Source organism: Poecile atricapillus, chromosome 2, assembly GCF_030490865.1.
Source record: "Poecile atricapillus isolate bPoeAtr1 chromosome 2, bPoeAtr1.hap1, whole genome shotgun sequence".
Taxonomy (NCBI): Eukaryota; Metazoa; Chordata; class Aves; order Passeriformes; family Paridae; genus Poecile; species Poecile atricapillus.
In genome coordinates this window covers 71,262,555-71,289,624 of record NC_081250.1, presented here as the reverse complement: position 1 = coordinate 71,289,624, position 27,070 = coordinate 71,262,555, and the positions used below count along the sequence as shown (strand labels likewise).

The window sequence follows — 27,070 nt, the reverse complement described above, 5'->3', positions numbered from 1 at the left end:
TCTAAATAACTTTACAGTGAAAGCACTCCTTATATATATTTTTATATGCCCATATACTGTCACCATTCACTCAAATAAAACCTTGTAAAAATCAGTTTTATAAGAATATTGATAATTTCCATATGGATATGGATTTGTTGGCTTTTGTAATAGAGCAAAAGGGCTTATACTGCTTTGTTTGCTGGACAGGGAGCGAGCAGTGCAGTAGGATTTTATTAGGAGTGTTCTGACAAGTGAATATTGTTTCATGTTGTATGGTCTCGGCTTGTCTTGCATGTTTGTGCAACTCTGTGGGATCAGAGACAAGCAACATTTGTCAGGTATCTGTGTTTCATTGGTTCTCATTCACATTTCTGTTGTAATTCCTGCTGCGTTATAGTCTTACAGCTGCTTTGCAGAACCTTCCACTTCTCTAAGCTTTATGGCCCCATCCCTAAATGTATAAATTCAGGGTATAGGAAATGTGGGGTTTTTTCATCTAACAGGAATATGTACTGGAGGAACCGCTGCTACACATAATCCTGCTAACCAAACTTTGCTAGTGCCCAGAAATGTGTGTGTGGACAAACAGTAAACTAGGAATGAGAATTCCTCAGGGTCCCCGTAACTACTTTTGGGAAGTCCATAATACCTCAGATTTTTGGAGCTGAAAGAAGTCTGTAACTCTACCAGATGAGGCTCCCCACGTGGAAAGCAGATTATTTCCATAACAGCCTATTGCTGGGATCTTTGACCATTCCTCTAAATGCAGATCATCCACCAGATGCTGGCCACCTTCAGAGAAGAGACACCAGGCTCCATCTGCCAAGTGCTCATTCGCACACTGCACAACAACTCTAGTCTTACATTCCATATATTTTTTTCAGTGCTTCAGGAGTTCAAATTCTGACTCAGGTTGAACTCTGCTATAAAATAGCCATAGCCCCGAAGTGTTACGATAATCAATCTTTTAACAAACCAGGTAGAAGAGACAGAAGAGCACAGATGTAGCAAATGCCACTGCACAGTGTGCTCTCCCATTACCTGGAGGCGTTAGGCTGTACAGAGCATAATGTCAGCAAGCACTTGGTTAATTCAGCTCCTCCTCATCCTCAGTAAGTGGTACAATAGACCTCTTATTTCTATTCTTTTCAGATTTTGTTACTATGTGTTTCTGTAAAGTCAAACAAATAGGAAAATTAATGACAGCATGTGAATATAGCACGGAATAATGCTACTTAGGGACTGCTGTGCCCTTGTTTCCAATTAACCTTAGTGTTCATCATAGGTTGCAGCCAACTGTATCTATCACAGTTACTTGGGTTGGGAGAAAACATCCATCATTATTACAGCCACACAGAGGTATATACATTATTTTCCTAAAGCATCATAATCCTCCCCTTAACCAGAGAGGGCCTGGGATAACTAGGAGGAAATGAAACGCAATTTTCCCTCACATCTGCTTCAGCCGTTGGTATAATCAGCACCACATGCACTAGGCAAGGTCACAAACTTTGGCAATGTTCATCACAACATGTAATTTCTCTATTCTAGTGCCATTAACTGCTCAGCAACCTCTCTTTCTCCATCCTACTGTTTTTAATCTGCTAGAGCATTCCAGGCAGGAATGGGAGAGCTTACCTTACAGACCCATTTCCAGGATCACTGCCACACATCACACTTTGAGAAAGAACCAGTACCCCACTTGTTTCAGAGGAATAGGGAAAAGAACATCACAGTGGGATGCAATTTCAAGTTTGCTGGCCAGCCCCTGAATCTGGAAAGAGATTCTGATGGCATCAACATTGCAGCCATTGTAGTGTCTCCTCTTAGTAACATCCTGTTTGTAGGGACCTGTAGCTGACATGTAGAGACAATGGGACCAAAAGCATATTGTTTTTCCTTTTATTTTTGAAAAGGTAGAGAGTCAGTGTTTTTATTACCCTCTGTTACAAAGCTGATTATTTGCAGGATAGTGTGGTCAATGATGCACTACTTCTGAAAGCCTCTTTGCTTAACCTGCATTGTTTTAACTGAATCTTTGTTCAAAACCTGTAGTTTGTTTGAAGCAGAAATGAAAGCAAAGCATACATCACTTGAGACAAGGATAGGAGGTTCTTGTGAATCTTGGCTAATACTATTGCCTAATACTATTTCTTATGGTGCTTTTTGTGCTTTAATTGCTTCCTTCATAGAAGCAAACCTTTCCCGAGCCACATCCCTGTAGATGCAATGGGTTAGATGCACTCCTGTTGGCTTTGCCACCTCTCTCCCCCAGATATTCATTGTGGTCTCCTTCCATGGAGGGCCCTCCCTCCCCATCTCACAAGGCAGCACACCACGCTGCCCGTGCCCAAGGGTCAGAGCACCCAACACCAGCCACTTGCTTTGAAGTTGTCCTTAGATCATACAAGGGAGTGTAAAAGTGAGTAAAAACATTATGAAATGTTGGCAAGATAGGCCACAGGTGCACAGAAGTAAAAAGATATCCAAGTCCCTGTCTTCCAAGCAGCAACATCAGCTCTAAATAGCTGTCTCTGTATGTATCCAGCTGATGAGCTGACAGATACTTCACAGCCCTCTGGCTGAGGATTTGGTTCTTATGCAAACCTATGACTTCAGATTGCATTCATGCAAGAGGATCTGGGATTTTTATAGAACCAGATGCATCTTTTGGCAGGAGGTGTATAAGCGTGTGTGTGTGGAGGGGGGCACATTCAAATTCAAATTCTCCTCTCCCTTCTCTTTCTCTGTAAGGGAAATTGTTAACCAGGGAAGACATTTATGTTCCCAGAACATTGTTTGCTTTTCCTGGTTTCAGAAATGCTACTCTACTTAGCAAATGGTGTGCTGGTCTCCAGCATAGAAGATAAACAGACATCCTGGTTTGCCAACATGTAAAACAAAATGTGTCACAGGAGAAAAGCTAAGGCTGCTCTGAACTTGCAGGACAATCAGAAGAGTTCATTTACCTTTGTTCCTACCTGACTAAAAAATAAAATAAAATAAATAAAAAGCCTGTTTGGAAGAATAAGTTAAATAAACTTGCTGGAAACATAAAACCATTTGTTTCAATGAGTGAGAGATAAGATGCAGAAACCCATTTCTCACCTGTAATCCCTACTGTTTTTATGTGCACTGAAAAAGTACTTTTATCAGCATGATGCCAGCCCATCATTTCTTAGATAATGATCAACATTTTCTCTGTTATGCTCTCCTTTTTAGGCCCCGATTCAGCAAAGTGTTCAGGTACATCTTTATCTTTAGGTCCTCTAGCAGCCTTCAGTAAAAGAATACAGTTTGAAAGTAAAGTGCTCTGCTAAATTGGGTCTTTCACAGAACTATAGAGAAAGCTCACATAAGAGCAAAGCAGCTTTGCTTTCCTTCCAGTCACACTTGGTTTATTCACTTGCTCTTGCTGTGTACAGCTGTGGATTGCTGGCAGTGTGCTTGGATGGAATTTGCAGGATTCACAGCTTCAAAAATGAGATGTGCCAGCCTTTAGAACAAGCTTGTATAAACACAGGAAACCAAAGCCTCCATGTAAACAAAGGGAGGTAATACATATACTCACACCTGAGCAAACAGACACACTCGTACACGCAGCAGAAATGCTCCAGCAGGTTCTACAACATTCACTGTATCAGCACACACAGCTCTTATTTCTGTGTTGCTTTTCTCCTGGCTTCGTGATCAGAGAGGCACTGGGGCCAAGCCTGCTAGTTTTGCAGCACACTGTAAAATGTATGAAGAGGTCTCAAAAGCTCTGACAGGGTCTCATCTATTCTGAGCTAGCTTTATAGTTGTGCTCAGGGAGTGCAGTACACTACTTTGAATTCCTACCTTATTTTTTGTTGCCCATGTACTTTTTGTGTTTTCTGTAATTTTTGCTTGTAAGCGTGGATTTGCCAGCTGTCTTGCTGAGATCTTGGAGGGAAGGAGATGTTATTTGATTTCTGAGAAGACAATGAAATTTTAAAATAGATCCTGTAATTTGAAAGACGTGGTTTAGAGACTAAACCACTAAGTGATGTACAATCATAGAGACCAGAAGAAAAAAAAAAACATATCATCACAGATATTAAACATTTCTGATTTCAGGCACAAAAGAGCTGCCAGGTAACTCAAGACTTCAGAGGAAGCAGGTTGCTTCATTGTACTCTCTGCTGCCTCAGTGCCTTTCCTGCCCAGCCACTACTTACACCAAGAAGCAGCACTACACTTCACTGCTGGTGTAAGATGAGCTAGATTGTACTTCCTGCTCCATTACAGAGTGGCATGTGCAAGTCACCCCAGAGCTGACTTAGTGTTTTGTGGGCTACCCAGGGCCACCCTCTGTACCAAGTGAATATTGGTCCTGAACACCCAGTTAGAACACGTGGAACCTTTCAGGTCTGAGCACACTTGGCCTGCTAGTGTGGCAGGCTTCTGGATTATCCAGGTTCACTGTCGTGTCCTTAGGGCTGGATAGGCTGATCTCTTTTAGAGCCCCAAGTCCCATTCACTACAGTGAGAGGTAGAAACATTCAACCATAATCACAGTTGGCTCAGACTTGACATACCCTTCTGTATGAGATTTACAAAGATTTAATGTTACTTCAAGAGACTTAAAAAAGTCCCTGAGGGAGTTCATCCAGAGGAGTTAGATTCCTTCACGGGATGCACTGAAATCAGATGGGTGCTTAATTCCCATTAAGTTAACTTGCACAAGTATTTTTATAAGTCCCTCTCGGCACTATTCCCTCTTGGCTTCCCTTCCCTCTTCTCCTTCCCCCTTCAATCTTTTAAATAAAGATAGCACTTAACATAAAAATGTGTTGCAAGGCTCTTCTCAGTGCCTATAAAGTGCTTTTAAACTCTGGCAGAAGTGCCTAAGTGTACAGTTTTCAGTGAAACTGGAAACAGTGGGGATTTTTATGGAGATGATGTGCAAGCTCTGTTCTATCCGATACATTCATCTCAGATTTCCCAGGTGTCAACGTCAGAAGGCTAAAAGATGGTGCTGATTCCCCAGGGCTCTCCCTGCCTTTTGGCACCGCAATTAAATCCCCTAAGTCTGATTCCCATTTCATCCGTTTCTGCATGACTGAAGCAGGAGATGTGGTTTTAGCAACAACATAACAGGAGATATTTTAGCTAAAGCTATGTAGCTAAGTCTTAGTTATACTTTGTTATCTTCAAAGAAAAGACAGATAATATATGACCAACTGCATTGCAAACAAAAAATCACAGAAAGAAAGTAGGGAAGGGTGGAAGCAGACAGCTGACAAACCAGTAATTTGTTAACAGGGACATGAAATGCAACAACAGATTTGTTTATCAGACCATTCTGGTAACCTCTAATGCAACATTTCATCATTTATAATTAAGCTTTCCATTTTGTTATTAGACCTTAATAGCTAAATTGGCATCTTGAAGACTAGACCAGGAAATACAAGCAAGCACAGGAGTTCAGACAGAACTCAGTCCCTTCATCAATTCTCCTCAGAAGCTGCACCAGCCCCCATTTTTCGATGTGGCTGAAGTCTTGGTTCTATATCCTCTTCTGGCTATCCTGTGCTGGTGAAGACCTCCTCACTCCTCCACCTGCAGACCACCTTCCCAGAATTGTTCACATAGACCCCTTCCTGGGAGCCCTTCCCACTTCCTTTGTGTCAACTGTGTAAGTTTGCTCTGAGATCTGCAAGCTACAATGAGTTTGTTTCAACTAAGATTGGTTAAGGCATTGTGCAGCTTAACAATCTTCTCTCCTGGCAGGGTGTACAGATGAGCATTTGGTGACATAAACTAAGCCAGCACAGCTGCAGCTGAGAGAGAACATGTGGACAAGACTTTGCTCCTCCATGTGAGTGCATTCAGTTGTGTAAGGTAGAGCTGCAGCAGTTGTGCTCCAATCATTTAGGCAGGAGCAGGGAAAATAGACAGGAGACAGGACTTGAGCCAAAACTTTGGCTTTGTTACTACGCCAAAGAAAGGCAGGAGAAGGGTCTCAGATGCGGTGGTTTTGCAGTCAGATGGGCACTGGGTGCTATAAATATTAGAGTGTGGTACTCAGCTTTAGCACAAGCCGCTTGGAAAGGATTTTGCTCTGAGAGCCCCACCAGATCACAGGGGCTGGAGGTGGGAAATGGACTTGCATGCTGTTCCAATTTGGTAGACATGGTTTGATGTCCCAGCTGAGGCTCCTGAGGGGAAATAGGAAAATGAGGGTCTAGCTTGTGAATCATGCCAAGTGTTAGCTGCCACATTGCCTGCCTGCATCAGATTTGCATAATTTTGCCCTTTCTCAATAGCAGAAGTGCACGCACCTGGAGGGCTTTGATGACAGAAGTACAAGTGCCTGGGGAATTCTGGCACCACCAGGGTCAGCTGGCAGCTGAGAAGAGGTTCAAAGGCTCTAAATACTGAGCCTCAGGGTCCAAATTCTCTGTCCAGGAACACTGGTCATATTGGCTGTTTTATTTCAATGGCTGGACAAATATTACTTCCATAAGCTGAGAGTTGCTTTTTGCGCTTTGAGGAACCTGCTTTTTTTTTCCCTCAAATGTCACTAATCCATTAAAAAAACAGCATAACAGCCACTCTTACTCCATTCCTTTATCCCTTTCTTCCTGATGTACTCATGCTTTTCAAAGCAGACAAATTAATAAAGCTTGTTCTTAAAACTCTGCCAGTTACATAAGTGGAGACTGTTATCAGCCACATTTGGGAGAAAAAAAGGCATCAAATTACCTAATTCCAGGGCAGATACTATGTGAAACTAGCATGTTTTAACCAATGAATCTATCCAGCAAACTAGGTCACTCCATGACCATATTCCATCGGTTTGTGACAGGTTTTGTGAGGTAGGGAAGGAAAGAAGAAAGTACAGTTTGGTAATTGGAAACAGATTTCATCCTACTCCTCTTGAAGCCCATGTAAGAACTCCTATGAATTTGAGTTGGCATAAGAAAAAGACAAAATCCAATGAGTAATAAAATATTATTTTCTCGTCAGTAAGAGGTTTTTATTAAAATATTATTGAGTAGTAAAAAACAAACATGAAAGCTACAGAACTGCACTTGACATGAATGTCTTTTTAAAAATAAACAGACATGTTTGATTATTTGTAATCCAATATAATCCACTGTGTAATATTAAATATTTTAAGAGAATTTTTCTTCCATTTGTTCTCAGCATGGTTGGCCTGAAGCCAAAATCTTGTTACTTTTAAAGGCAACACTCCACTAAGGGGTTTGAATTTCTTTCATGTTGGCTCTTTTTGTGGCATTTTGAAATTGATTGTGCGTAGCAAATTCATGAGAGAGGGGAAAAAAACAAGAGCCACAAACTATGGCAGCATATTTCTCTCATGTAGGTAAATTCCAGGTCTTGTTTCCCAGGTTTCTGCAGCAGGACAGACTACAAAATAGTTGCTAGGAGAAATAAACCTGTAAGGTTTGTATGGAAGTATGGAAGGGTAGTTGTTAAAATCCTGCTTCCACAAAGCCAAAGTATAACCAGTTCCTCCCTGTGTCACTACCAGAGAAGGAGAAGCAGGTGGGTTTCTTGAAACCCTTCAGAGATGAGAGTGCCAGTGGTGAAAGAACTTGCCTGAGCCTCAGCCGGATATAGAGGTCTGGGGAGAATACAGCTTGTCTATGGACTGAAACCAGGGCCTAGTTCATTTCATACAGCTTTGAATGCACTGTTTAATGGCATTCTGGTGCCAAAAGATCAAGCAAATCAGTCTCAGCAAGAAATTGGATTCTGCAATAGAAGGCAACAGAGCAATTTTTGTCTGGTAGTGTTTCACTCCCTGGCAGAAAGCATGCTTTTGCTCTGTCCAGGATGTACACCTAGCAGATCAAGTTTGCTACATCTGTTCTGTTCCTCCTGGCCACAACAGGCATCTTGCACCCCTACCACATCCTCCTTCCCACAACAGCCTCTTCCATCTGCCGTTCTCAGTCTCAGCACGGTTCAGGGCTTGAATTTTAACATCCAGAATTAGCCGTGCCACATCTGAAAGTCTGGGGCCCAGCCCCAATGTGTATTATTTTGGCTTTCCACTCAAGAGGTGTTTTGTCTCAAACCATGGAAACACATCGTACATTCAGATTAGCATTCATTGCATTTGAGCCCAGCTAGCAGGCTAGGACACAAGTTATATTTCCAAATATTGTTTGGCAAACATCAGACTAGAAACATGCTTTCCTAAAAGAAAATGGAATTTCTCCAACATTAACTCGTCTCCAAGAGCTGGGACTTTAATTAAAATAACAATTACTGCAAGACTCGTAATGAAATTTCTAGTCTGATCATCTCGCATTCCTGCCCTACTCAGGCTTCTAAGGTGACATCCCTTTCTTCCTAAAACTTTCTGCAATCTAAAAAACGACCTGCATGAGCAGCTCAATTCTCTTGTAAGATATTTGTATAGGCCTATAACCTCTTTCGGGGATTTCTTCTTAATTTGTATTCAATCGCAACCAGCAGAGAGAATGAAAAGTGTGGCAGGGAGAAACTCATTTCAGCAGTTCTGCAGCACCCTGCAGCTTAGCAAAGGTAATTTGTGTAGTTACAGCTCTGCTTTTATTGAACACATCTGCAGCAGTCATTGGATTGGGATGTTTCCTTTATGCCTCCTTGAGAGCTAGTACATGTCCTGGGTGGAAGGCTGAATTTGAAAAATGTTCATATAGCCTGTCACCAGCTATGAGAATACAAAAGTCAGATTACTCTGATCCTATTAAACCACAGAGATACTATAGCACACACACATACACACACACAGAAAAAAAAAAGAGAAACAATAGAAAGGACTCAGGGGTAAATAGCTATTTATTTGTTATGATCTCACCTTAAAGATTTTCACATTAAGGCTTAATGTGGTTTGGTACAGAGGTGAGCTGGGGCATGGGATCAAGCCTATAAATAACAGTAAGTATAAAAAACAGTTTAAAATTTTGTTCAGATCTTTTTCCTTGTCTAAAATAGAATTTATGGATTTTGCCCTTCTACTATTAGGATGAAAATAAAGTAGGATAAAACAGCCTTAAACTGGAATTAGAAGCAATTCAGGATAAAAAGCTAATCATGAGTAAACAAGTGCAGCTGCAGGCAAAGGCAGAAGAGGACTGACCCACAGCCACAAGGTTGATTTTTACCCAGCCGAGTGGATGAGAAATTGGGTTAGATATCTGGAGTGTTCATGGGCTGCTATCCCCTCAGAGTGGGTGAAAGAGATGCAATGGAAGCCCTTTTAAACCCAGAAGGAAATTCTGTTTGACCAAACTAAAGTTGTCTACCATTCCCTTCCCATCCCTCCCAGGCTCTGAAACATTCAGAAGAAAAATAGTGACCCATTCTACTTCTGAATTTCTTTGCATTTTAATATCATTCCTGCTACGCCTAGCACTGCAAGTATTATGTTCATATATACCCGGGGAAAGAAAAAGACATTCAAAAAGTGTAGATGCCACACTACACTACATAGAAGTCTGTCAAAATTTTGCACAATAGACCAACTGACAATTAATCTCCCTTTCACCCCCAGCCACAAGCTGTGCTTACGTCCCTCCACATCAGAAAAAGCACATTCATCCATTATCTGTCTCTTTCCCATCCCACTCACCAAACAGCTGTAATAAAAAATCCCACCTTATAGATTACTTCAGAACACAAAGGGAAATCTCCCCATTTTGTAACAACTTGGCTAATTTAAAATGGAATGAGGATTCTTTTTCCCTCATGTTTTATGCTAGTATATATTTTCTAGGACATCATATCTTGTTATCAATTTACAGCAAGTATTCATACAGATTACTACAGGGTCCTCCAGCAAATGCAGAAACAAATTGACATTAAGAAGCCACACATTTTCTGTAGGGAGTCACCTTCTGCAAACCTTGTGTGCCCATAAGTATGCATAAAAATGCGGCTTCTGGGAAAAAAAAGATTGAATTCTTATCTTGGGGGAATGGAGGAGTGAAGTTGTACTATTAATAAATCCAAATGTTAGGCTTAAAAAATTATGCAGAGTTTAAGCAGGGATGATATATTGTACTTCCCCCATTTGAGAAGGAATGGCAAGGCAGGCCAGACATTGCCATTTTTTCCTTGAAGACAACTCATTTTCTTTCATATACTTATTCAGGACTCATGACTCGAGTGCCTTTTAAGAGGGAATCCCCACAGGAACTGCATCCTGGCCCTTTCCCCACCATGTCAGTTCAATGGGTATGCAACTCCACTGAAGTGAAATGCTCTCTTTCCCTGTTTAGCTTTCAAGAGCAGTGAGGCATATTGTTTTTTTCTTTTTTTATGACAGAGGAAACCAGCTTGTCTGTCACACCTTTTGCTGCAATTGGATATGAATAGAGACCAAGCCATCATTTCCAGATTCACTGTTTTTACCAGAGGGTGTATTTAAGGAGCTGATAAAAGAACTTTAGAAATTCCAGACACCATCAGGAGGGACACATTGCCTCAGACTTCACTGCACAGGAACTGTATTTCAGCAGCTCTGCTCACATACTTTATCAGCCATGGGTGCACGTCCAAGGATTTGGAGAGGTGGAGGCCGAACTGCAAAACCCAGGCTGGTGTGGTGACTACAGAGCTCAGGACTGCCTAGGCTTTGTCAGAGGCCACTTCAGGCCCCCAAGCATGGCAGAAAGCAAGGCTGCCTAAGGTCACCTTCATCCACATTTCCTTCAGGCATCCATACAGACTGAACCTCTGAGATGCGGCTCAGAATTTCAGTCAGCCTTGACGAATGAACTGACACTGTCTGTTTTGGCATGGGGCTTGTCCCTGTGGTGCAAAACTGCTGCTTTTGCACCACAGGGTAGCTTCAAGAGCAAAAATTATCTAGCAACCAAGAGAGCAATCACAGCCCTCATGACTGCACACAGTGCCATTCCTTCAAGGCTGCTCCAAGAGGATGGCACAGGGGAGGGACACCCACTTGCTGGGCTGGAACCCAACCCCTGCATTGGCGGTCGGTGTGTCAGAGTGCTGCTGGCATGAGATTAATATAAATGCATGAAAAGGTACATCTGAGGGGTGTGCCCTGAGTCTTCCTTGTCTGGCTGCATCCCAGGATCACAGCTGGATAACCAGCTGTGTCCCAGCTCTGAAGCGCTGCCAAGCTAGAAGCCTCTTCTCTGCCACTCCTCTTTCTCCTTGCTGCTACTTAATATTTTCCCTTTTTCCATACTTCTGCTGCATAAAAATTGCCCATCTGACAAAGAGTATTACAGTCAAAATCTCATTATGGGCACAGGAGGACACACCTTTTATGCAGAGCTGACAATTAGAGTTTATTGTTAGTCTAATTATTATTTCAACAGTAAAATAAAAATTAATGAAAAAGTTATTCCAGGTCCAGCTACAATGATGCTGATATTTATAGTTTGTATTATCTAATTATTTGCTAATTCCCATTAATAGTACAACCCAGTTTGTTACTCACCAGCTTCTGGTATCTAACTCCTTTTGTTATATCGCACTCATCTTTCTTATCAGTAGCAACAGCAAATAATTAGCACCTTAGATTCTTCACTGGGAGGAATATCTTTAGTCATGCGGCTGCTTGAGTTTTTTATGCAGTCTGTTAATACCACTTTTTTAATTGGTGCCCAACTTTAGTTACTGGTTACTTGCTTAAGAGGTGTTGGAACAACATGCATGCTGTAATCTCTTTTGGGTAAAACCGTGAAATTTTACAGTGAATATAATACCAAAAATAAGTTGGATATTAGTCATCTGTGGGCAATTGCTGATTCAGCCAAAACAAGGTAATGTAAGCTCAGGACCAGGCAAGGCCTGAAGTGGCCTGTGTTAAGGTAAAACAAAATCTGCAATTTTTTGGTAGCAATGATAACATCATGTTTCCTAAGGTGCAGGGCTATAAAAGCTGTGCACACACTGGTACTGCTGATGCAGTCTTGTACATGCCAATTACATCAATGCTTATGTCAGTAAAACTCTCCTTAACTGTTCTTCTTCCAGCTACAACCAAATAAACTGCAGTCAAAGTGTTCCATGTTATTCCCCCAAACACCTGAGGTTTTCTTTCAAGCTGCTCACATCTGATAGAGTCACACTTCCATTTTGAGGAACACTGACTTGTGGTTTTAAGCCTCCATCCTATTCTGGATACTAACATCAATTAATCACTTGAGCTATTCAGCACTGAAATTAAAGTTCATTTACTACAGACAATAGTAGGATTACAGTAGTCATTATCAATATAGATAGTAATGTATAGCACATAGGTACAGCTTAAGAGATATATATATAGATAGAGATAGAGATAGATATAGATATATCTTTAAATACATGTATTTATATATACACATGTAAGCTCAACACTTGGAATATGGTACTAAGTGACAATGTATCACATTTCCAACAAACTTCAGGTATTTATAAACATAAAGGAATGAACACCCAAAAGCATAAATCTTAGACTGAAGTCGATTGAATCTTGTTTTGCCATAGACAGACTGAATCTTGGGTAATCCCTACTGCTTTACAATTGCCCATACTTGGAAAACAGTGATATTACCACCTACAAGCTAAAACAGCTTGCAGTAAATCAGAAGAAAGGGGTATTGGTTAGTGATTATGAGAAGGGAGAAGAGGCAGATAATTCTGGGGAAGAATTCCCCTCACATTATCTGTGTGTACCCAACACCTGTGTGGTGGCTAAGTTGGAAGGGTTTTAAATAGGAGAAAGAATCTAATTTCTGGTTTAAAATAGAAAAATTATGGATTTATTATGCAACTGAAGAAACAACATTTCATCACAAGGCAATTCAATAGATAATGTGTAGACAGAGCTAAAAAACTGCTGGTGTAACCTCAATTTTGTGTTTAAACTTGTCTTCATCCAGCAGGCAAGAAACATCATAAATGTCTTATAGCTTCTTTAAGAAGAGGTCATTAAAAGCAAAATTGTCAAGACTTCTGTAGAAAAACGTTAAATCTTATGGAGTAATGAAAAAGAAACGTGTATGTATTTATGAGTTGATCCATGTTCAGTTTATAATAATTTTTCAGATTTTTTTGGTGTCCGTATAGTCTTCTGTGTCTGCATTAGGTCTAAGATGTCAGGGTATAAGAGGCTTAAATGCCATTGACTTGATTGCAGTAAGTGTTAGGTTTTTAAATTCCTTTGAAGGTCTGGTCTTTACATTCACTTTCTATGTTCAGGAATGGTAGCTTTACAATTCTCACAGAACTACACTGAGAATAAATACAGTAAAGATTATTAAGTGATCAAACTCTTTGGTAATTGAGACTATGTGGGTACCTTAGGTGAATAAACACTCATGTTTGCAGGGCAATTTGACAATTTTTGGCTTACGTCAGTTTGCCTGTAACTAGAGGTGAGAAGAAAACAGGAAAGCAGAAACTGGGAGGACCTAAGGATCAAAGCTAAGTGACCTTGACAGGAAGAAGGCTTTTATCTCTCCAGAAGGAAGCGGCCCAAGCTGATGACAGTCAAAATGTAGTTGAAGTGCATGTAATATTTAAAATACTGAAGTGGAACATATTCTGAGTGCAAATAAGTCAAATTTTTAGAAATGTTTGAAATTTAATTAATTGTGTTCTTTGTTGCAAAAGCATGGATTTCTGTGGATCTAATCAGCAAACATTTGGTCACTTCAAGTCATATTTAAGATCCAGTCATTTAAACTCTTGTCATGAAAATCAGGCTAACAGAAATTTTGCCAGTAAGAGTCACAAAAATTGAAAGAAACAACAGTAGAACTAAGAAACATTTTAAAAAAATTAGGAGTGACTTGCTGGCTCTACTGACACAAAATTCTTAACAGTTTCAACAAGACTGATGCTGATTGTTTCTGTTCACTGCTTTCTGTAAAAGTATCAGAGAAGTTTAGATTTGGCTCAAGAAAATACTTAAGATACATGGAGTCTGTCCGTTAATGGAAGAACAGATGATTTACTCCTCTCTGACGTGAAGAGATTGTATTGGCACCTTAGGTAGTCACATTCCTTTTCTTATTGGAAATAATTTTCTTGAGCATTAACTGATCAGGGAAATGCCTGATGAAAAGGATTTTCTGGAACAGAAGTAAGTCTCTCTTGTCCAGATAAGTATCTCCTTGGGTTTTTGTGGTGTTTTTTTGTTTGGTTTTTTTTTTGTTGTTGTTTTTGTTTTTTTAAACAGGGTCATCTGTTTATAGGCATAAAAGCTCAAATTATACAGAAATTATTTCTTTTAATTCTGTTCCTCCCAGACTAATTCCCCAGTGATTTTGATCTTGGCTATCAATCCTGCCAACTCCATGGAATTAATTCAGAATCAAAACCAAAAACTGTAGTGAGCAAAGGCCAATTTTGCTGTCTTCATTGGCTTGAACAGAGCAATGTTCTACTGAATCCTGGACTAAGAGCAGCCACTTGAATCATACATTCGGTATTTTTAGGATTAGCTCCTTCAGTTGTCTAAAACATAAAAGCAGAGCTGTCCTAGAAGCTTCTAATCCCCAATTTGCTGCATATGATGATCACATAGTTATTTAGCATTAACAATGTAGTTAAGAGTTGCAGGATGGCTCCAGTTCCCTTACACGGAAAACAATAGAAAAGAGTCTGTCTGGAACAGATTTTAAAAATAAAGCACCATATTAAAGTCTCCATTGCACAGGGGAAGATTTCAGTAGTTCCATTATAGACTCTACTTGCAAAAAAACAAACTCTTTATATCCCAAAGAGATTCCACATATAATTGCAAAGAATTTAGCAATACCAGAAACACCAGTTGTTTCAAGTCAGATTGCAGTCTTTCCTGACTTCTGTTGATGTTGTTTTTGTTTTTGTTTTTTTTTGTTTTGTTTTGTTTTGTTTTTCCATTCCTATGAAGAAACACTTTTACAGGGATTAGATCACATATATTTTATTGGTTTCAATGCCCGGAGAAAACTCCTCACCAGAGGAATATGCTTTAAAAATACAAGAAAAGGTGTTTGTCACCTGTGTAGTATTTGATTTTCACATTGTGTGTATATGGAGCTGTATGAACCAAGTGGAAAAAAAAAAAAAAATTATGCCATTCAAATTTCCTCAGTATTTTTAATTAAGCAACTCATTAAGGTTTTTCAAAGAAATGGTGACATAAGTGGCATTATTAAATACTTCAGAAGCTATTCAGTCATAAGTAACATTATTCTTTTATACATTTTCATATTCTGAGAAACATAAAATTACTAGCAAAAACATATTAAAAGGCCCTTCTCAAAGAAGAAAGCCACCTCTCATATTAGTGATTTGAAAAGCAAGTATGCATGTTTCCTATTCAAGAAACTTGAAGAGTTTCAGAAACATCACTCACTGTTCACAAAACCTCAGTTAAATAATGAGTCATCATGGCTGGAAATATACACTGAAGTGGTGAAGTTTATTTCCTCACCTGAAGTTACAGGTTGAGTGTAGCTGCTTCTGCCATGCACTTGAACAATGAATAAATATCATCCTTCTGGAAACAGAATGTCCTACTTGTCAAATTGCTAGAACATCCCTGCCAGCTTGGCATGGTATTTATTCATCCTGAATGATCCACAAGCATGCCTTATTCCCATTTTAATACTCATTATTCAGTCCTAATAACTCTGAAGTCATTTTGAAATGGTCAGGCCCTCTCACTGCTGCAGCTGCTTCCTCATGCTCGTCCTCCTGGGCTTTCCTCGTGGCTGTCTCCACCCTCTGCCATCCAGTCTAGCCCTGCTTGAGAAGGTCTCCTAGATCCTTAAGAGGATCACAAGTAGGATCAAAAGATCTAAAAAGGGAGGCCAGCCCATCTTCATAAGCTCTCTTCTCTTTTGCTACAGCTTCTTAAGCTGTGTAGCTAATAAGGGTAACATTAAGAGTCTTTTAGAGAATCTGTAGTGTTTTAGTGTAGCCAGTTACTATCATGATCAAAGAAATAACAGACCTTTTCATCAAAAAAGCGACATGACCTCCTAATCTACAGTTCTTTTAATAGCACATTCATAATGAAATCAGTCTTAATGGGCATCTCTGTATTTTCTAGTTGACTTCTCATGTTGGAGCATATTTGCACAAATGGAGTTCACTTGCCTACAATGAGCTGAGAATTACAGGCATTTCTGATTTGGTAGCACTCTGCGCCCATTTCACATTGGTAAATAGCCATGAAAGTCTATAAGAGACAAGAAAGCTCCTGACAATCAAATGCAAAGTCAAAGTTTAGCTATTTCAATCATGCCCAGGTTCCAGTACCTTATGTACCACCTCATTTGTTTTCACCTAACTTCAGAGTGGGAAATTAGCATATGTTTCTGTCAAGAAGTCAGGAAAAATGTACTGAGCACTGAGCCTCTAGCAGAGAGGAAGATGCAAGCAGCAGCTGGTGAATAGAAAACTGCTTAAGAAAGACAACTGCTTTGCTCTACCACAGATGAAGTGGGGCATAGTGGGAGCAGGGGTAGCAAGGAGAGTCCCTGTAGCAGGGAACTGTGAAACGTAGGCAGAAAAGATGAGGATCACTAAAAGAAAAAAAATAAAAAGAGACAGCAGCCATACCATTTGGCACTGTGTCTACCCTAGAAATGTGAAGTTACAGACAGTTGTAAGTAAAAAAAATAGAAAAGAATAATCTCTTTTGTACATAGGAAAAGTGCATAAGTTCTAACATGCCTAAATTAGAGTTGTGGGAACTCTGCTTACCTTTTGCCATCACTTATTAAAATGTTTCTGTTGTTAGAGTATCTGGGTTTCTTCTGAAGGAAATAAATCAGGATTTTAGCAATTAATATCATATTTCACAACAACATACACTCTGCCCAAAGTACATCCAAAACACCCTTGTCAAAGAATTTTCTTTTTCTTGTGTCTCTTATTGAACTGCCTAATTGCTACTGTCAAAAATAGTCAGTCTTTGATGAGGAAATATGCCTGTGCCTATTGAAAAAGACGCCTTACCTCCTCCTTGCTTTTATTCTTGGCTATGCATGTGGCAGAATAGCCTCTGCCTTCATTATCACACTACAATACTTGAGGGAGAACTGCAATGCCACTAAAGCATCTGCAAGCCCAGATTTTTCTCCTGTGTTTGGAGAGTATCGCTGACACTTTGGCTTTGAATAATTGCTGATCAGCACAGAAAGGATCTGTTGCCTGTGGTTCTGTCTTATTTGTGGGAGTTTGTGGATAATTTTCCTCAGATGGAATGAGGGTAAATACCTAATAAATGGTAGGCTCAGTGTGCGTGGAATAAAGCAAAATAGGATATCTCCCCTAGAGCGAGAGAAACAGTTTTAAGAGAGAAGCTGACCAGGTTTTTCTTTAATGCATCCAAAGATTTTTAATAGTTTCCCTACCAGATATTCTTGAGTGGTGGCATCCCATACCTTTCTCAGACTGGAGTCTTGTTTAACATAACTCAATTTTTTTTTTTTTTTTTTTTTTTTACAATGAAAAGCCTAAAATGTCACTGATCAATTCTAAGAGCCTGTCTAGGAGACTTCCAAATTCCAGTGCCTAAACAGAAATACAAGAACATGTATTCAGACCATGTAGCTTTTTTAGTGGGAGACAAAGCACTTTAAAATAGGCACTTCATGGTCACCTAAGAGTATTTCTATTATCTGGATAGGCTCCTTTTCAGACATCAAATTTTGATGCATAGTGTAGACTGAATTTCTTTTTGATGACACACCTGCTTTGAAGAGCCTGCTAGTTCTAACATACCTAAATAAATACATAAAAAGGATTAGGGAAAAGCACAACCTTATAATTTGATAGTAGCTTATTGCATGTCTGAGAAAAACAGTAACTTGCACAACTAGATGACAGCACTGCAGACTTACATCAAGTACTGCAACAAGAAATAAGATTTTCCTGCAGCATTTTCATCACTACAGGATTACTTTAGGTATTGCTGGAAACTCTGGCTGTAGTTCCATGCACATCTGCTACTCTCTGCCATTAAGGTATTCATCAGGAATAAAAAATATGTATATCAAATATGCATAGCAGTAGGAGCACTACTGATTTGTACTTCTACTAAACGTAGTTGATTGGTTGGCTGTTTCAGTCTTCTATTAAGGAACATCTTAATATAATTTACAGCATTAGTCTGTATGATCTGCTAGTCACATACCTGTCCCTGGTTTAGATTAGTACACAGCATTAGCAGGGTGCTTCCTGCTGCAGGGGGACATTGAAATGCTGTGGAAGCCTGTCCCCACATCACCTGCAAAAGGCAGAAGAAGCTGGACTCCTTTTGCAAGAGCAGCTCCTGCTTGGTGTTAATGCCACCCAGAGGTAGCTCACAAAGAGGACAGGATCAGCTAGGGCTATGTCTGTCCTTCCTCTCCCATAGCACTCCTTGCAGAGGTGACCAGCCTGTGATAGCTACATAAGGTTGCTGCTCTTGCCTTCACACCAGGGAATGTCAGATCCTTTTCCAGGTGCTCCAGCTACAGTGTCCATACACCCTCCAGCTCATACCAGTGTCCAGCCAGCATGTGCAGCAAAGCTGCTTGTGGTGCTTAAAGCACAGGCAGGATGACTTGGACTTGCATCAGAAAGGAAGATAATTAACTGGTGATTACAATACTGCTGTAAGCCTCAAGAATCTAGGTCCAGGTTCCAGTCCTACCACAGATATTCTTAAATGACCACAGAAATGTCACTTAATGCAGCCATACAATGAAAACAAGATTTTCTGTCTTGTGTGTTTTTGTGAGACTCTTTTTTCACAATGGATAAAAGATACGCTCCCAGTGTGGCTAACTACAGAGACTGAGAACAAGATGACACTAAGGCTCTTTTCAAATGCTAGGCGGAAAAAAAAAATCAAAATCTCTGAGAACAGACAAAGACTATCATCAGTTCACTCACCAGCTATTGAATAAATTCCTACAGTCATCTTTTGCCATGGCCATTCATGAACGTAAGAAGGAGATACACTTCTCACTTCCCCTCTTCTGTCAGTGTGACCAGAGGCCTGGTGCTCTCACTAGGTCCACTAGGATTAAATCAGTTGTATTGCACAAAACCACCATGTTAATAGTTCCCAGTGCAGGATGGGGGTAGTAATCTTTGTATTTCTACTGCATTTAGTTATTTTTATAGTTCAGCACCTTTTTTCCTGCTGAGAGAACGGAATAAAAAAATGACTTTGAAAGACATTATAATCAACGGCTGCTGGCTGCAATTACATTGTGTACTTGATGTCTTCATAAAGTACCTCTAGTTTAAGCCCACAAATCTTTCAGTTTGAATTCTCTCTTGACTGTGTTCTGTTTTTTTTTATTTCAGTGGTGTATTTGCAGGAATGATTGCTAGAGAATATGGGTTTATATAACAAAGATATAAAAAAGTTATCAGAAGATTAAAATTTCATCATCTATCTTTACACTGGAAAAGTGACATTTTGTTCCATTTATGACTGATATTTACAAAGGCAAGCCTTGTGGACAATAAAGAAAAAAGTATTTGGGTTTCACTGCTGTAAAAGCTTATTCTCACTTGAGAAAATTATTAGATTAAGACTTTCAGATTTAAATGGTCATAAGAGAGACATAATTGTAAAGCAAGCTAAAACTTAACAACGGCGTTTTAAGTCCAAGTCAATTATGTCCAAGTCTGCAGTGTTACAGCTTCTGAGCACATGAAACTTAGCTATTACAAAAAATATCCATCAAGAAATTCTTTGCTATATATGTGAAAATGTATTAATATGATTTGTTAAAATATATTAATATGACACTGAAAAGAAGTGAATATGATAAATTTGGAAGCTTCTATTTTCTGAAGTTAGCTGGAATACTTTTTTTATTTGTGCAACTAATGTCACTTTAACCTTTCCGCCTCCATGGTAAGAAAGTAATTTTTTTGCAGATTCTCCTTAAAGATTTAATAATTTACTTGAAGTCTTGCCTCCAGGCTAGCAGAATCACATTCTTCACACTAGATAGTACGGCCCCAAGGACACCCTAGGGTCCTGGCTTCTCTGACTCATTCAAATTCTCCTAGGGACTTGGACATTGCTTCTTTGTCTTAGTTTTGCAGTGAGGTAAAATCCAAGCAACAGATCACCAGATCCTTGCCTAGAATGCCTCATTCCATCCCCCAGACTCTCATATCTGACACATTAAACGCAGAAGTCACTATTTAGCCATTTTTCTCCTCCCCCATTAATGTTTTCCTCACCTTTGGTTCCTCAGGCTTTGACAGTAAGTTGTCGATGTCTTCCCCTGTCGCAGACATGACAGATTTAACACTTGCACGTGATGTTTGAGCCAGGGGAGAGTCCTTCCAGCAAGACTACATGAGTAAATAGAATTCCTCTTGCTGCAGGGTCTTGCTGGGGGACTAGGAAGTGACTCTCCTGCATAGGGAATCTGTGAATCCAGATCCTGCAGTCCAGGTACTGTCACTGCCAGTTGGCTCTGTAGAATTGTTTGGGATTTAAGCAGGCTCAGTTTTCCTGACAGACTTAAATGGTTGGGTAAGCATCTAGAAAATGATGTCAGAATATTGTTAATGTGTTCTCACATCATCTACAAAATTAAATATAAATTAGGGTAGAAACCTCATTTTCTTCCAAAGACACTGCTGGTAAGCACTTAGTATGATGATGAAGCCAGGGACTAGTTTGTATCTTTCTAGCAACAGCTCTAAATTAGACCTGATTTGGGGGCAGTAAAGGGACATGTACATAGTGTAATCTGCTAGAAAGAGAGAGGAGGGTCTATTCTCTATCTTTGTGCATCTTTCTCTAAGAACTTAATGAAACTCCATAAAGATGGAGGCAATTTATTGTGTCCCAGAAATAAAGAAACAAATAAATAAATAAACATGCCACAAGCCCTAAAACGTTTCCCATGCTCAGATTCCTACATGCTATGCCAAAGCAAATATTAACTTTGACCTCCTCATTCAGTTTCTGTGCGAGAATAGCAGTACATTAGGAGCTCTTCAAAGCACTGTTGTACTAATGGACCTTAATCCAAATCTGCAAAGCTTTGTATGCAGCACTGGAACAATGAAACTGTACCTTGATAACCAGAGAATAAAGGATCTGTTAAACTGTCACTTCTGTCTGAATAAAGGTTGTATCAGAAACTTTAGAGAAGCCAATGGTTGCTAGCCTATTTAGAAGCTATTTAAAATCTAATGAACAGCAGCCCATAACATCCAGGATGTATAAATTCATACAGAAATACAATTGAATGCATAGGTTCAGAAAAGAAATTATCCTAAAGTCCAGACTCTATAATATGCTTTATAAAGCATATTCCTTTGAGAGTCTGCTGATGGAGTGAGTACTATGGGGCTGAACAGAAAAGAATGAGGAAAAGCTCTTTTCCCTTTCCTTGCTGATGCCTCTCATGGGAAGGCTCTTTGCTAGACTGGTTTATTTAACAACCAGCTGGGAAGACCATTACAACCCAGAGTGCTGAGCAGGAGCAGAGGAGAACCTCTTCAGGGCTCCTCATGTCAGGAATCTGTACCTGATGCCTGTCATTGTGCCAGAAGGGCATCTCCAGGGCAGAGCTCCCTGATTCATAGGAGTAACTCCAATGGATGCATTTCCCTTTTGATTTATAGTTGAAATACTTGGATATTGCTCTGAAAGGATGTAAATTTGCACTGAGTTCTCACATTAAGACATTACATTAATGAAGTATTGGAGAGGGTGAATAGAAAGGCTTACTATGACTACTATCACCTGGGGGAAATAATTTTGAAATTGATGTTTATAGTGATTAAGCAATTGTCTGAAGTTTAAGTCTTTCAAAGAAGCATGAACATAAACTTCAGATCTGCAGCTTGTCACACTGAAGAAAGTTCTGTGGCTGCAGGTGGCATTGCTTTTATCTTAACAATGACCATAGCTAAAGTGAGACTGGGATTTTTTTAAGCTTGGATGTGCACATTCCTTCTTTTCTTGTAAAAAGCCTAGATTTGCTATATATTTGAGCTGGCAGAGCTAAGCTAGTTGTCTGAGGCTGTTGTACACTAAAATTGTTTTTCATTCTTGACATTTGATTACACAGCAAGTTCCCCAGCCACCTGACCAGCTGGTGGTTGAGAGAAATGCCACATTTAAAGTGCCTCTTTTTACCTGTCTTTTTACAATGTGAAGAAAACAAATTTTAGCCCCCCATCCCTGGGTCCCATCAATTATATTTGCACATCTACACTTAAAGAAAATAAAATGTCCCTGGTAAATGTCTTGTTTTCAAAATAAAGAGAGGTTGCAAAAGAAAAACTATTCCATTGCAGAGACTTCTCTGGTGCATGAGACACTGGGACTGGAGCACAAAATGGCATTTAGGATCCACAAGAGTTCACTCTACTAAAGGCTCAGCTCAGAATGTAGTGCTCTGTCCTTTTTTATTCACGCTACTGAATTTATCACTATGACCCGTAAAAGAGTAATCAGCACCGATAGGGCAGAGGCACCCTGCATTCAGCTGGTACTTACCCCAGTTGCACGCTTAAGCCAGGGTCTGTAAAGGTGTGTCTCTCTTGCCACTCACAGGGTAGCTGCTGAGGCTTGGCTGCTGTGCTGCATCGTGAAGGCTATGCAGTCAAGAAGGACATTACAGGATCATGCCCTTATTTCAGCATTTTGGACACATCTCTGTGGGGAAGAGTAAAAGGCTGTATTTCACAGCTATGATATCATTCTTGTAAGCTATAATTCAGCATGAGCCACTATAAAACCTTTCCCATGACATCAGAGCTGTGATATATAGCTGACTTCAAGTGCAGAAAATTCCCCCACAGGAATAATTGTTTCCTGGCAATTGGTGTTTGAAGGACTGATCCTTTAAAAGGCTGGCACAAATCCCATCTAGGTAATGCTGCTCCAAGCAACACTTCTCAGGAAATGTTATGTGCAGGAGCGGAGATATGGAGCCCCACCACAGGATCTGGCCATGGAGGTGGTGGGATGAGCACTACAGGAGCCTGCCAGGTGATGATTTTCACTCCCTTATGCCTCAAAATTCCATACAGACCTCACCAATAGCAAATTAGTAGGTTTGCTCATGTGCTGTACTCCCTACCTCAGACCCTGCATCCCCAGTAAGGGAAGACGTGTACAGCCAGAACCACTGTCTGATCCATCTTTCCACATCTATCCTCCATACACAGATCATCCTTATGATATGTCCATCCTGATACATGGCACTTCACCAGGTCTGTCCAGGGACAGACCTGTCCATGGAACAGTACATAACTCACCTGGGAAGGTCCCAACCTCCCGCCAAAGCAACATGGCAAGAAAATGGAAGTCAAAAATGTCATGTGAGACAAACTTCCTCTTCCATATCACATGGAGGAAGATGTCCATTTGAATACAGTCCAATGAGAGCCAGAGTAATAATCGATGTTCGCAGAGCCATGAATGACAGGACCCTACATGGGTCAGGAGGAGAAAAGAGACTGTAGGTATGGAGAGGGTTAAAGCCACCTCAGCTCTCCCTATCCTGGTGCCTGAATCTGCTGAATCTGCTGCCTGTATCCTGCTCTAGAAACCTGCACACTAGTTTGCCACTGGTCCATCAGTTGCTCTGAAAGCATTTGTTGAACACATTGTAAAGCTTAGTCATGCCAGTTTTTCCTGTTCCTCCTCTGGAAAGGTCTTCTTGTGAACGCAGCTCTGTTCTTGCTGTTCTCTCTGTGTGTATGGGTACATGTATGTGTGAATACAGCCAGGGGTCTGTGTCTCTCTCACAAGCTCTCAAAGCTGTGTGTGGACACAGCTCCCATGACCTGCAGGACAGGGTTGTCTTTCCCTGGCTAATAAGAAAGCTAACTACAGCCGTTCCCTCTTCTCCAGAAAAAAGTACACTGTGTCAGAATTAATTGTTCTGTTTACATTCTTCCTCTTAATTCTAAAAATCTTACTCCTTCTCACACAGAAGTTACCTATTAACAGAGGCTTTTACCTTTTGAAACAGTAAAATAATATTGTTTGAAGAGTCCTGTTCCATTACTTACTGTTCATATAAAAGCTAAGTGGTATTTCTTTGTAGAAAATGATTTACTAACAGGAACTCTAAGAGACTTGAGGTTATTTCATACAATTTGTTACCAAGAACAACGACAGCCAGAAGAGTTGCTAACCCAAGGCATTTGCAGGTACTGTAGCTGCTTTAGTATAGCTCAAAGGCTAAATTCTGCCTAATGTACACCTTTAAATGGACAAACACATATTATAGGAGAAAAAATAGTCTTTGGTGTAGAATATGATCCAAGTAGTGTGTCATGAAACGCAGTTAAGCAAACAAAAATTTTCTCTTCAATTTTGTATAGTCAGATTGTCATTCCACAGTCTTTATTTACAAATACTGAGAGGTGCTGTATTGAATTTTGAGCTGGTTCAAAATGATTTATTGGGTTTTGATCAGAATACTGGAAAAAAAATAAAACAAACCTTTTTTTCAAAGAGCATCATTGAGAAAGCAAATGAAAATTAATCAAATTATCCTCTGAGGTTATAGATCTGTATGAACTAAAAAATTAATGGAGTGTTTACAACAAAAATATATATTGTGGAATGTTTCTGTCAACTAATTCTGATTTCTTCACATTATAAAATGTTCCAAAGCTGTTCATTAGGCAGTTCATTTTTTATGACTGGTTACCTGAGATGCATAGTATATTTCCTTCCTTTTGAATAGAAGCTTTCAGCTTTCTTTAAAAACGGAAGAGCTGTCCACAGTACTCTGGGATATTGTATCTGTAGCTTTTGGCAAGTTGAAAATTATGCGGTATTAAAAGATAGAGATAATTTTGTAATTATTTTGTAGATGCACCAGTATTTAGTATTAATAATAGAAGGAAGCAGTAGCTAGTAAAAACCCAGAGGTAGCAATGAACTGGCTGTGGTTTGTTTTCTACTTTTAGAAGTTATTAGTGAAAGCATTTACATATATAACTATATGTTTAAAGATTCAAAACTCTGGCAGTAGATAATGAGAAAACCAAAGTGTCCACTTCATTTCCTATGCAATAACAAATAGGTCTATTATGTGTGAGATATTGACAAATACACACATTTATTACACTAACCTGTTAAGTCAGGCCTTTCTAAATGGAGTCAAATGCAAAACTCCTTAAATGTGAGAGAAAAATCCTGGAGTTAAGTCCAGTCTCTTCAGTCCATAACTATAGCAACAGAATGCCTCCTAGGAAGACAGCGTGCAGTTTTGCTAGCACTTCTTTAGTGTAATATGGTAACCTCATCAAGATCCCCAATCAGAAAATAATCAGCTACATCCCAAAGTTCAGGCAATAAAAAGAGCTTGCCTTTATCGATGGAGGGAAGCAAATGGGGTTAAAGGGGACACACACACTCCCTAAAAACCATCATGACTCCTTCCCTATACTCAAAATAGATTCACTCAGACCATTTGAAGGACTATTTGCAACATTTTGAATCAGAAACAGCCTAAGTTTTCAACAGTCATTATTACTCATCTACTTTGTTGACTTAGTTGCTGCAGTGATAAGTACCTTTGGAAATGCTAAAAATTTTGTTCTTTTTCTTTTCAGAGATCCTTTGAGACTGCAAAGACTATTTAAAGAAGGAAGACGGCATGTGATTGGATTTAGTGCTGTAAAGTAGGTTAATTTGAGGACAAGACAAAAAATCATTATTTAGACCATCTTGTGTTGCCGTGATGAGAACTTACCATTGCTTCTGGCTGCTGTTTTGGGCTGCTCAGCCCCACCAAAGCTTCTTAACTCCATTATCCAAAAGGACTAGTGGCTTTCCAGAAAAGGAGAATGTTTTGGTGTTGTCTGGAAACAGCAGGCAAGATCTCCATCGTTCCAAAAGGAGCTGGATGTGGAATCAGTTCTTTTTGTTGGAGGAATACACAGGAACTGACTACCAATATGTTGGCAAGGTAAGTTTCTTTTGTATGCGTCTGTGTTCTGATTTTAGAAGCACTGGAAAGCCAACAGTAGCAAGTAGGGAAGAACAGTGCCTGCTACAGCTGTTAGTTCATGTTCATGTGTGCCCAGCTTCTGCTGAGGAGTAATTCAGTAGAAAGGTTAGCGCGCTTCAGATTCAGATTGTAACCAACAAGTCTTCTTTTAACCAGGAAGTCCCATGGCAAATCATTGGCAATTCTATTAAAGATTTTGCATTTTATTTTGTGGCTGGTAATAATGCAGCTTAATTATAGGCCAGATTTTTAGCTTTATACTGGGATATGTGTTTTCCCTCATGCTCACTAATTTTGCTGCAGTCAAACTATATAAACCAGGAGAGGTTTAGATCTAAGTTAGAATTCACAGTACCTACATTTTTGGTGAGGATTCTCTCTACTCAACAAAAGGTAATTGTTTCCCTTTTTATTACCCACTGCACACAACAATGCTGCACCCATTTTCTGATGAGGTTTCGCAGTGCCACTGTGTGACATGACCTTCACACCATCAGCCATGCTACTACAAAGCATGGTTGAAGCACACTGTGTATACTAAGAAGCAATAGGCAGCTGAATATTTCTAATCTCAAAGCATGCTGTCAGCTGGGAAGGGGTCCAAAAAAAAAAAAAAAAATTAAAAAGAAATGTCACAGCTTAACTCTGAGAAGGTCTGCCTCCCTGAGCAGCTGACCCCCATGTAGGTCAAACTTTATGCGAGCTGTAGAGCTAATGCACCTGTGTTAAGAGCCTAAAGAGAGCCTATCCTGCGCAAGGTGCCACAGTCTATAGGAATATGTCTTGCAAAATGCAGAAATTATGCTACTGATAATGACATTCAAAGCAGAAACAATACAACTTGGTTTTGCAAACTAAAATGGGGTTGTAGCTGATCTAGTTTGATCTCTCAAGCCTCTTAGCAAAGGCTGCAGATCACAGTGGTTTGACATTTTATCTGTCTTTGCAAGTCTCTGAGCATTCCCATGAGAGATGGTGGCTGCTTTTCTTGCCTGCCAGTCAGCTGTCAGTCAAAGCTGGATGCGACACTCCTTTCCTGCTAAATGTCTGCAAGGCATGATTCAAATGAAGAGCTACTCAGCTGGTGTAATACTCATAGAACTCCAGCCAGGATAATCAGCATTCGTGAAAGGTAC

The 27,070-nt window shown here is 39.8% G+C and overlaps 1 protein-coding gene across 1 annotated transcript in view; it reads left to right on the top strand.

The window, feature by feature from the left end:
• Positions 1-27,070, top strand: part of CDH6 (cadherin 6) — a 103,410-nt gene that overhangs the window by 25,999 nt on the left and 50,341 nt on the right. Inside the window, exon 2 of the mRNA XM_058833195.1 lies at positions 25,537-25,892. Within this exon, the coding sequence (XP_058689178.1) occupies positions 25,665-25,892 (228 nt within the window). The 5' untranslated portion in view covers positions 25,537-25,664. The remainder of the gene's footprint in view (positions 1-25,536; positions 25,893-27,070) is intronic.